Genomic DNA, 12358 nt, shown 5'->3' on the forward strand with positions numbered 1-12358 from the left:
CAATGTCACCAAAATAAAAACAACCGGCTGAATGAATTTGGCCTTGAATGATCCCTGCCATTTGGAAACGGTCAGCACACAAGGTCCAAGGAGAGATGGAACTGGGTGATGTTGTTGGGAAAGGGTTCAAGAAAAAGGGAAGAGTCAGTGCTTTCAAATGAAGGGGGGACTGTTAGTCTGTGGCAGGAATGTATTGGGTGCCATGCAAATGACTTGGGTGAACATATAAAAACTGTGTGTGTGTTGCTTGTTATTTACACAGCACTTTCAGTGGCGCTGTGGGTTAAAGCCTCAGCACCTAGGACTTGCCGATCGAAAGGTCGGCGGTTCGAATCCCCGCGGCGGGGTGCGCTCCCGTTGTTCGGTCCCAGCGCCTGCCAACCTAGCAGTTCGAAAGCACCCCCGGGTGCAAGTAGATAAATAGGGACCGCTTACCAGTGGGAAGGTAAACGGCGTTCCGTGTGCTGCGCTGGCTCGCCAGAGCAGCTTCGTCACGCTGGCCACGTGACCCGGAAGTGTCTGCGGACAGCGCTGGCTCCCGGCCTTTAGAGTGAGATGAGCGCACAACCCTAGAGTCTGGCAAGACTAGCCCGTATGGGCAGGGGTAACTTTACCTTTACCTTTTAAGACACTTTAAATATATGAAGTCTTTAATTTTCGTTGTCTTCACGAAAGGCTTTTGACGTGACTAATCTCTGATATGCAATGGCTACTTTCAGTTTAAAGCTCTTTGCATGAGGGTGAAAGACTTTGCCAAATGACGGCCCCATCAATGAATGTGTGGTTTGGTCTGTGTTTGAATCCTCTTTAGTTCTGATCCACCAGTTTCCTTGCTGGATCACAGTGACATGCTCTCTCTATTTCAGATCAACACATTTCAAGGCATCTTAAGTACTTTTAGAAGGATTTTTAGATGTAGCCTGTCCTCCATGATGACAAAGTCCCAGTTAATGTGAAATAAGGACACTTACTGCATTTCTTCCATATGTTGTGTACCATAGTGGTTTTCAACAGTGATGAATCGTGTATCCTCATGTCTATGTAGTTACGGAGGAGAAGTGAGATTGTCCATTGGTGGAATGTTCTTGGTGGGAAATAATTCAAAGTCTCTCTCTCTATGTGTTTAGTGTTAGGCTCCTAGTGGTTGTTGGCAGTCATTACCATTTTGTAGAGTTTCCGACATGCAAAATTCCTTCCTAAACCCCACTGACTGGAATGCAATCCAGAAACTTGCTTACACGAGTGAGCAACATTAAGTTGGCTAAAGAATACAAATAAATAAATAAAAGAAATGTGAACACACTGGGTAGAGATGAATCGCCCATTGCACATGCTGTATATAAGTAATCACATGTGTTTAATCTCAAAACTGCCCTGGGGACTATTTGGGGGCTGAAATACAGTGGTGCCTCGCAAGACGAAAAGAATCCGTTCCGCGGGTCTTTTCGTCTTGCGGTTTTTTCGTCTTGCAAAGCAAGCCCATTGACGGAGTAGCGCTATTAGTGCTATTGACATTTTAAGGGCTAAAAACGGCTTTTTAAGGGGTGGGGGATTAGTGGTTTTGCTGCTAAAATGCTTTTAGCAGCTTAGCAATTCAGGAAAAGGGGTTTTGGAGTGAAAAAATAATTCAAAATTTTTCGTCATTTTTCGTCTTGCGAAGCAAGCCCATAGGGAAATTCGTCTTGCGAAGCACCTCTGCAGACGGAAAACCCTTTCGTCTTGTGGGTTTTCCGTCTTGGGAGGCATTCGTCTTGCGGGGCACCACTGTATATATATCAGTGTAGCAATCGGTTAGGGTCCACTTGCAAATCCATTTATATTGTTTGCCATTACGTTGTAACATCCAGTCACAACAGATTCTAATTTGTGTGTGTGTGTCTCTGTAAAACGTTTTGTTGGTGCTGAACAAAAATGACACCTCCTCCTCAAAATTGGACAGCAAATTCGATGCAAACATTGCAGTTATTGGTAGAAGGAAACAAAGTTCCTACCCCTGGATTTGTGTTGAAAATTCTCATCTGAGAAACTTCAGATATTTGTAGGGGGTTGAACTCTAGGATGTAAACCAGGCATAGGCAAACTCGTCCCTCCAGATGTTTTGAGACTACAATTCCCATCATCCCTGTTAGCTAGGGATGATGGGAGCTGTAGTCCCAAAACATCTGGAGGGACGAGTTTGCCTATGCCTGATGTAAACAGAAGACAGGGGTATTTCTTTTTTTTCCAACCAAGGAAGTAGCATTTTAGAAGAAGGCCAAATCTGGTATTACTTATTCCATAAGTACCAAAGCCGGTTGGAATTCCTGTGTTGGGACTGTCTGCATTTTCAGAACCCCTCCCATTGTGTCTGATGCAGCTTTGGGGAGTTCTCCATTTTAGTTTCCTTTTTGCAGAAGCGTGGGGGGCTTTTGCATTAGGGAAGGGCCAGGCTGACGTCCACAGCCAGCAATCTGAAACCAGTGCCAGTTGTTTGATGCCCAAGGACGATGTGTGATTGTTAATAATAATAATAATAATAATAATAATTTATTATTTGTACCCCGCCCATCTAGCTGGGTTTCCCCAGCCACTCTGGGCGGCTTCCACAAAGACCAAAAATACACTAATATGTCATACATTAAAAACTTCCCTGAACAGGGCTGCCTTCAGATGTCTTCTGAATGTCAGGTAGTTGTTTATCGCTTTGACATCTGATGGGAGGGCGTTCCACAGGGCGGGTGCCACTACCGAGAAGGCCCTCTGCCTGGTTCCCTGTAGCTTTGCTTCTCGCAATGAGGGAACCACCAGAAGGCCCTCGGCGCTGGACCTCAGCGTCCGGGCAGAATGATGGGGGTGGAGACGCTCCTTCAGGTATACTGGGCCGAGGCCGTTTGTTGCTTCCATTGTTCTAATTTGAGCTTTAAAAGAAGCCTGAGGCATGAGGACTTTGCAACTCTTTCCTCTGTGTGATCTACCCGATCTTCTAGGAGGAAGCCATACCTCCACGGTTGAGCCCATGCTTTCCTAGGACTGGGGAGAAGTCCTGTTCAAAACCCTGGACAGCTACTGCTGGTTAAAGGCAAAACAACGAAACTAAACGGACCAAGAGTCTGGCTTCCTATGCCCCAATCTATTACTCCACAGCAGAAGGCATATAGGCTCCAAGCGGCCTGAAGTCAGTGGGCAAATACCCACCCAAGTGTCAAAAGTTGTACAAATCACAGAGTTTGAAAAAACAAGGGACACCATTGAACGCTGCTCTTGCTCAGGGTTCCATGTCCCTCTGCCCTGGTTTACTGCCCGTCCCCAACAACAGACCATTGGCATCCTATATGCATGATCAGTACCCCGCTTTAAGGTTTGTTTTCCAAAGCTTCTTTGCACCTCCACAAATTATGGGGTTTCCCCCAAGTCAGCTGATACCTCTGTTTTGTATCTGGGTAGAGCTGTTGGTAAAGCTGGGTAGGGACGCGGGTGGCGCTGTGGGTTAAACCACAGAGCCTAGGACTTGCCGATCAGAAGGTCGGCGGTTTGAATCCCCGCGACGGGGTGAGCTCCCGTTGCTCGGTCCCTGCTTCTGCCAACCTAGCAGTTCGAAAGCACATCAAAGTGCAAGTAGATAAATAGGTACGCTCTGGCGGGAAGGTAAACGGCATTTCCGTGCGCTGCTCTGGTTCGCCAGAAGCGGCTTAGTCATGTTGGCCACATGATCCGGAAGTTGTACGCCGGCTCCCTTGGCCAGTAAAGCGAGATGAGCACCGCAACCCCAGAGTCGGTCACGACTGGACCTAATGGTCAGGGGTCCCTTTACCTTTACCTAGAGCTGTTTAGGCTACGTAATGATTAACCATCGAAGAATTTCCCTGTTAGCGTACACAGGATAGCATAATATTGATATAGACCTTTCCCCCCCTTTTCTGTCGTTCCCCCCCACTTCTTGGTCAGAAGGAAGGAGCACTGACAATTTTCTCTCTCTTTCTCTTTCTCTCTCTCTCTTTTCCAGATACAGAAGAGTAAAAAACAAAACCAAACCACACATATTGTAATCAAAAAGGGACTGCAAATTTCTTTCATCATTCTAACTGATCTCCTTCCACAAAGACCAGTTTTTTGGGGAGGGCATTTTGCAGATTCTAAAGCGCCTGCTGCTTCTTGTTCCTCTCACTGGCTACTTCGCAGTCAATAACTTTGGGGGTTTTCATTTTGGGACTTTGGGACTTCTTTGTTTTTTTCTTTCCTTCTTCATGTAAGTGATTTTTTTGGATTTTTGGGTTGTTTTTTTTAAAAAATGACATTTCCCCTTAGCAAAATGACTCTTCATTCGGGACTTGCAGATCAAGCAAATGTGAGACCTTTTGAGTCGCAGCTTGCAAAAAAATATTCTGACATGGTGAAGCAGAGACTTTGCACATCCGTGGAAAGAGACTTGGGGGAAAACACAGTTGTTTCCATGAGTTGTTTTAATGCACAAAGAAAAGAAGAGGAAAGAAGAAACCTTTAATTGTCTATTTGAAAGCCATGATTTAGAGCACTGGGGTATCTGCAGATTCTTTTTTTAATATATATAAATAAAAAGAATTCTGGCTATTTTACAAATAAGCAAATTGCTGAATTCCTAGACAGCTTTATAGTATTTTTCAAGAAAAAAAAAATACATTCAATAGATTTCATTTGCTGGAAGTCTCCTTGATTTTGTGTACCTTTGATTGTCTTTCATTTGAGCCATCGTTTTGTTGGCTTGGTACTGTAGCAAGAATGTTGCTCAGCCTCTGGGGGGAAGAAAGTGTTGTTTCTGTTGATTTCTGTAATAAGCCCATTTTTTAAAAAAGTGCATCCTATCCCCACACACACCCTTGTTACTCATAGCCTTTTATTTTGACCCTATCAATTCCTCCTTTGAAGTTTTATTGCTGAACGAACTGGGGGAGTTAATTAGCTAATACAGGCAAACAGAATGCAAAGCAATTCTGCCATCGGAGACGTAAGTGGGACTTAGAAGTTGCATCTCAGCACCTTAAGGCTTGCACTGCCTCAATGCTAAGCTGCCGAAATACTATAATGCCCACCATTCAACTTCTGTCCCAGAGGCAATTGCTTCTCCCATCATGGCGCATGGCAAAGGATGTCTGACTGCTGGAATGCATTGAGCTAATCATTGTGATTGATGGCCTGGTACTACGCAGATTTGCTTGGGGATAAATCCTGATTTCAGTGGGGCCTAGGTTTGGTTGATCCAAACTGTGGTGGGCACGACAAGCACCGAATCCAAGCAGGGTTTCATGCAGTCTGGTGTCACACTTAGGGTGCAATCCACTTTACCTCAAAGTAAGCCAACGTCTACTTCCGAGTAGGCTTGTCTAGGCCAGTTCACGGGTTCCTAATTCAAACACCAGCCTTCTTCTGTGAAGCATTTGCATGCAAAGAGACTTCTCTCTGGCTCATCCTTCAGTGGCATATGATTGATGCAGATGGGAGGAAGATTATGCTGGTTAAGAACTTTTTAAATGAAATGCTGGACCTCACAGAATTCTGCCCAGGTTAGTGATTTTTGCTTGCCCTACATCGCGTATAAACCAGCCTCCCCCCCCCAAAAAAAAGGTAAATTCACATAAGATTGCAAACTTATCTGATTTTTCCGATTGCCTGGTTTAGCTCTCATGACTTTTCACAAAGCTGGTAACCACATCTTTCCCATAAGGCTGGGAATCCTTAGACCTGAGCACACTCGCAAATTGTATTAAACCAGTTTAAAAGGAGTTCAGGTTTGTAGTATAGACTTGCAACGATATATTCACCTTCTCAGTAAGCCTCAGGTGCAAAGTAACATGCTTTCTCACCCTCAATTCTATTTTGGAAACTACAGAGCTTGAGGATTTTTAAAAATTAGGTATTTGCCCGAGACCATCTGAGTCCTAACTCTTCAGGGATTCTAAGCCAAATGTTCCCAAGACCAAAGAATTTTTATGAAGAAGCAATTTTGAATACTTTACAAAACAGGAGTGGACTTTCTGATCCGGATGAGTACAGCCTGATCAGTTGTATGTTTACTCATAAGTAAGTCTCACTGATTTTAATGTTGCTTATTCCCAGATAACTGAGCATTGCGGACTGTAGCCTTTTTCTTTCTTTCTTTCTTTCTTTCTTTCTTTCTTTCTTTCTTTCTTTCTTTCTTTCTTTCTTTCTTCTTCTTTCCTTTCAAAAAATTGGTTTTAGAAAGGGTGGTTCCAGTTCTAGCATAGCATCGCTATATAAACCCAACACCTTTGTACTTGTCCTACATATTAAGTAGAGAAATTGCAGGGTTGTGTTTTTTTTTGAAACTTCATCTGTTTCTCCATTTTCATACCCAAAAGATCCTGGTTGCTTTGTCTTTTCAATATCTGTCGGCTGCTCTGGCCTTTTCTTAAAGATCAGCAAAAAACTGATTATTCCTTACCCTCCGAAAACCTTTGAACTTCCTCACGTTTAGGGTGCTGAAAGGGAGGTGTTTGAACGGAGCTGCCCGCCATAGGTTCTTGGTTTAACATGAGGCAAGCCATTGTCTCAGTCCCCATTTGTAAATGAAAATAAGTCATACTGAAGGATTTTCTGCCAGTGACTTACTATCTAGCTTTGGACACATCATTAGCAAGGTTATCTCTCCTACATATATGGAAATAATATTATAATAATGTATTACGGCTTTTAGGAGACACACATGGTAAACGCTGGAGGAAGTGCTGTTGGCTTGTGAGCACATAATTTAATTTTACTCCAGATTTTTTTGGGGGGGGAGGGGAGAGGTGGAGAAGTAAGGAACGGTCCTGAAAGAGCAGGTAATGTGAGTTGAGTCTAGAACCTGCCTAGGCACAAGTTTTCCTTCTGCCGCATCAACAGTAATATAAACCCCATGGATCTCTGCTATGCTGAGCAGGCCATCTTTCTTAATTTTGAATAGCTACTACCCCGTGGTTTCTGTAATTACAAACAACATTACAGACATTTCCAGCGTGCTGCAAATTATTTCTTCCTCTTACAAGGCTCCTCCTGCATTGACACAGCAGCGTAAGAGCCCTGTTGGATCAACGCAGAGGCCCATCTAATAATAATAATAATAATAATAATAATAATTTATTATTTGTACCCCGCCCATCTGGCTGGGTTTCCCCAGCCACTCTGGGCGGCTTCCAACAAAGATGAAAAATACACTAAAATGTCACATATTAAAAACTTCCCTTCACAGGGCTGCCTTCAGATGTCTTCTGAATGTCAGGTAGTTGTTTATCGCTTTGACATCTGATGGGAGGGCATTCCACAGGGCGGGCGCCACTACCGAGAAGGCCCTCTGCCTGGTTCCCTGTAACTTGGCCTCTCGCAGTGAGGGAACCGCCAGAAGGCCCTCGGAGCTGGACCTCAGTGTCCGGGCAGAACGATGGAGGTGGAGACGCTCCTTCAGATATACTGGACCGAGGCCGTTTAGGGCTTTCAAGGTCAGCACCAACACTTTGAATTGTGCTCGGAAACGTACTGGGAGCCAATGTAGGTCTTTCAAGACCGGTGTTATATGGTCTCGGCGGACGCTCCCAGTCACCAGTCTGGCTGCCGCATTCTGGATTAGTTGTAGTTTCCGGGTCACCTTCAAAGTAGCCCCACAAAGAGCGCATTGCAGTAGTCCAAGCGGGAGAGAACCAGAGCATGCACCACTCTGGCGAGACAGTCTGCAGGCAGGTAGGGTCTCAGTCTACATACCAGATGGAGCTGGTAAACAGCTGCCCTGGATGGCGCCTTGTATGCCTGCAGCCATAATCTGGTATCCCGTTCTCACAGTACCAGCCAGGTGTCCAAGAGAAGCCCTTGCATGCCAGAGTGCTCTCCCCATCTGTGACCCCAAGAGCCACCATTCAGAGGCATACCAACTCTGTGATACTGCAGGTGGTTGTTGACAAGACCCCCATGATGTAGTCCAAAAGAAAAGCAGAGCAATACGTACGGCACCAGCATGGCTGCAGGCATACAAGGCGCCATCCAACCTGTCTTAAGAGACTCTACCCCAGATTTGTGTAGGGTTACAAAGCCTTACTTAGCCTTTTCTCCTGCCAAGATATCCTGCAAGACGGTGAAGGTTTAGGGTCAGAGTCTTCCTTCTCCTAGATGGGCTCCCTTCCCAGGTTGATGAGCCCCATCTGCCCCTCATTTCTCTCTCCAGCACATGGAGAAACTGCCTTCTTGGCCATTGGACCCACAATTGGTTTCATCAGCTCAATCCTCCACAGCCCGTCTTTGTATGCAGGGGAAGTTCCTAACTCACTTCAACCATCATAGTTAGTAGTTACTGAAAACCTCATCAACCAACCAACCAATCAATCAATCAATCAATCAATCAGGTTATTGTTCTAGTCAAAGGCAACAACAAATTTATAGCCATAACTTTAATAAAAGAACACCACCCTTAACAATCCATGCATAATATAAGCTGATATCCATGGTGCAAAAGATACCAGAGACATCAATGAGTTTACATCTAGCTTAATTTCAAATTAAGCCTATGAATCACCAAAACAGCAATTTGTAAGCCTTATGCTTGACATTCGCAGCCTTTGCAACTGGCAGGCAAGTCACTATGTGGTCTGCACACCTGTCACAAACCCAGCTATCTGTGTCCCTAAGGATTTTTAGACTTTGAAACTGTTGAGATTTCTTATCTTCCTGGAGATTTCTTATATTCCTACGAAGCTCTGTGGATTCACTGATGTATCTATTGCTAGGTATGCTGTGTTTCCGATATTTGAGTAAGCGCGTCGAAGGCTTCTACTGAAAAATGCAATTCAAAAAGCACTTTTAAATTTTCTTTACTTTTAAATTGTATTTGTCCAGGGTGCTGAGAGTTGTTAGGGGACCCCTGCTCCCCCCCCCAGAGCACCACATTTCCCAGAGTTCCCTGGGAAGAAGGGTTGATAGTTAGAATGGTAATTCTGTGAGGGGTCTCCCAGCAACTCTCAGCACCCTAAACAAATTGCAGTTTCTAGGATTCTATGAGGGAATCCATGACAGTTTAAAAGTGATATGATATTGCTTTAAATGTATAGTGCAGCCAAGGCCTTCTTTAAGAAGTTGGATTTTCTGCACTTGTGGAAAACATGAGGCAATAACTGGAAAATACAGGATTAAATAAGAACAGCAGCTGGACTTCCCCATAAAATGTGAGCGAACGGGACATGAAAATTCTGCAATAAATGCAGAATGCAGAAGAGCTCTGTATAAGTTGTAAGAAATCTAAGAAAGTACCCCCTTTTTTTTTACAAAGAGGACCACAATAGTCTCCAGGTTTTGTATTCAAGGATTGTCAAAGAACCTTCCTTTGCATAATGCAGGTCCAATGGCCTCAAAATTTGAGGCTCTTTGAATGTAGAGATCTGAATTGGTTCATCATTTGCTTTTTCTAGGAGGGTCACTTGTACAAAGAATAAAAATTTATTTATTTACCGTATTTTTTGCTCTATAAGACTCACTTTTTCCCCTCCTAAAAAGTAAGGGGAAATGTGTGTGCGTCTTATAGAACGAATGCAGGCTGCGCAGCTATCCCAGAAGCCAGAACAGCAAGAGGGATTGCTGCTTTCACTGCACAGCGATCCCTCTTGCTGTTTGGGCTTCTGAGATTCAGAATATTTTTTTTCTTGTTTTCCTCCTCCAAAAACTAGGTGCGTCTTGTGGTCTGGTGCGTCTTATAGAGAGAAAAATACGGTAACCAAGAGAGACATTAGAAGTTTCCTGGCATTTAGGAAGAGTCCCTCTTCTGTTTCCTTAGCACCTAGTTTTAGAACTGTTCTTGCCTCAGCAGAAAAACTGTACTGTACTGTAACTCCTGGTTTTTATCTGATTTGTTACACTCGCATCTGTAAGACTTAAGCATCATCATTAATATCCTACTGTGCTGATTCATTGCTTACATAGCTTTAAGAAAAATACAAAAGAAATTGAGCTTGGCGGTTATTTAACATGCTGTGGTCTAAACCACAGAGCCTAGGACTTGCCGATCAGAAGGTCAGCTGTTCGAATCCCCGCGACGGGGTGAGCTCCTGTTGTTCGGTCCCAGCTCCTGCCAACCTAGCAGTTCAAAAGCACATCAAGTGCAAGTAGATTAAAAGGTACCGCTCCAGCGGGAAGGTAAACAGTGTTTCCGTGCGCTGCTCTGGTTTGCCATAAGCAGCTTAGTCATGCTGGCCACATGACTGGAAGCTGTCTGCGGACAAACGCCGGCTTCCTTGGCCTGTAGAGCGAGATGAGCGCGCAACCCCAGGGTCGTCCGCGACTGAACCTAGCTGTCAGGGTTCCCTTTACCTTTGCCTTTTTAAAAACCTGCCGCCCAGAATTGCTGCTGAACTCTTACCAAATCAACTAAATTTTACTCAGTCCATGCAGGATCTAGGGGGTGTGAAAGGGACCTATAAAAGAAAGCACATGACATGTAGTTAAATAATTATTATCTTGTGGAATTTGCTGCCACATAATGTAGCGAAGGACTGTCGTTTGGATGCTTTTAAAGGAGGATTAGAGAAACCTACAGAGGATAAGTCTGTTGAGGGCTACTACAGTGGTGCCTCGCTAGACGAAATTAATTCGTTCCGCGAGTTCTTTCGTTGAGCGAGTTTTTTCGTCTTGCGAAGCACCACTGCAGTTAAACTCTAACAACGGTGGGGAGGGGCGGGGAGAAGCAGGGCAGCTGCCACAGCCGTTAGCTCGGACTCACCCACGCCTTGTGGCCACCGTGCGACGCGGCTGCTGGAGGGCGGCGGGGCTCAGGAGCGCGACTCCGGCTGCAACGCTGGCTGCTGGCGGCAGCGGCTCTCTGAGAGGAGCGTGCGAGGGCAGCGGGCAACGGCGCGAGGCAGCCGGAAGGTCGGCCATCAGCCGGAAGGTGGGAGGGAGCCGGAGGAGCGGGGAAGCGAGCGTGCGTGCGTGCGTGCGTGCAGTGACCGTCGCCATGACAGGAGAGGCAGGGCTGTTTCGTCTAGCGAAGCAAGCCCTTAGGAAAATCCGTCTTGCGAATCACCTCAGAAAACAAAAAACCCTTTCGTCTTGCGAGTTTTTCGTCTTCCGAGGCATTCGTCTTGCGGGGTACCACTGTAGTTGGACTATAGGGAATCCCAGCTGCCCAGCAATTGCTGGGGAGCAACGTTAGGAAACGGCTGTCGCCATCACACACTCCTTGCTTATGAGCTTCTCAAAGGCATCTGCTTAGTGCTGGATTCGATGCAGCTTTTGCACTGAGGCAACAGGCCTTGTCTTCTGCTCTAGATGCCAGAATTTGCTCCCTGCCCCCCCCCCAGCCACCATCATTAAATGATGTGGTCACTATACTAGTCTTTACCTTTTTTTTTTTTTTTAACCTGCCTCACTTGATTAACTTGCCCTAGAATTTAATTGGGAGCATTTCTGCCCCAATGGGTGTAGTTGAGCCTTTGTCAGGGAAGGAGCAGGGGGGGAGAATCAAAACTAAGCACTTTGGTTTTGTAATAAAAAAATAAAAATTTAAGTTTTCCTCGTGCAAGAATCTAAGGACATTATTTAGGATTTTAGCCAGAACTTTACAATGGAGATATCTGAACCAAAATTTAGGGTCATTTCATAGGTTTCCCGCCAAAGGTGCACTCTGGAGAAAACTGGATGTACCTGTATGATGCAAACATTTGCAAATATGTTTGCCTTATTCTCAATTAGGTGTGCTCGTAAAACATCTTAGGTGTGCACCGAAAAATGGAATATGTGAAGAGGCCTTAGGAAATTATGTTAATTTGTAACCCACGGGCATTATAAAAATACGTTGCTCTGTCCAATTAGAAAAATGCCATTCAACTTAATTGCTAAAGCAAGAAGAACACTGGAGACCACCCAGAGAAAAACACACTGGGTTTGTTTCATCTTAAGATACAAAATTTAAGTGACGTGGGCCTGCAGTGCTGACTATTCTCAACTGTTCTGGGAATTAATTTAAAGAAAACGTGTTCATTGTAATTTTTTTATTGGGAGGAAGAGGCTTGTTGTCTCTAAATGTATAAAACAATTTTTCAGCATTTCAGTTTTTTTCCTGTAAATGAGTTCCTGTATGTTCTCCTTATTACCAAATAAAAGCAATGAGATCTCCAATTGGTATGGATTCCTGTTCTGTGCAAAAGCGAGTTAGCTTATCTAATGGAATAATGGAGCGGGTTGAGAGTGTTCATCACCGTTACTGTCTTTGGGGGGCATTATAACTGTTCACAGATGCAAAACACACTTCTTTTGCTGCATGAAACTGGAGGAAATTAAAGGCCCTTCCGCCACTGCCTTTGGCGGTTTGGGAACAACTACAGTGGGGCTCCTTCCCACACCGTCTAGCAACATCAGAGGCCTGGAGGCACAT

At 44.8% G+C, this 12358-nt stretch overlaps 1 protein-coding gene across 7 annotated transcripts in view; it reads left to right on the forward strand.

The window, feature by feature from the left end:
- The window catches only part of PDE1C (phosphodiesterase 1C), a 312257-nt gene that overhangs the window by 286376 nt on the left and 13523 nt on the right, over positions 1-12358 (forward strand). For 2 of the 7 annotated variants that reach the window (XM_083407039.1, XM_083407040.1), the window contains one exon: positions 3983-4653. The exons of the other annotated variants lie outside the window; for them this stretch is intronic. In XM_083407039.1, coding sequence (XP_083263165.1) covers positions 3983-3996 — 14 coding nt within the window. In that variant the 3' untranslated portion in view covers positions 3997-4653. Of the gene's footprint in view, positions 1-3982; positions 4654-12358 lie in introns of those variants that run through there. 7 annotated transcript variants of the gene reach the window in all.

Source organism: Podarcis tiliguerta, assembly GCF_965153285.1.
Source record: "Podarcis tiliguerta genome assembly, chromosome: 12".
In the NCBI taxonomy this organism is placed as follows: Eukaryota; Metazoa; Chordata; class Lepidosauria; order Squamata; family Lacertidae; genus Podarcis; species Podarcis tiliguerta.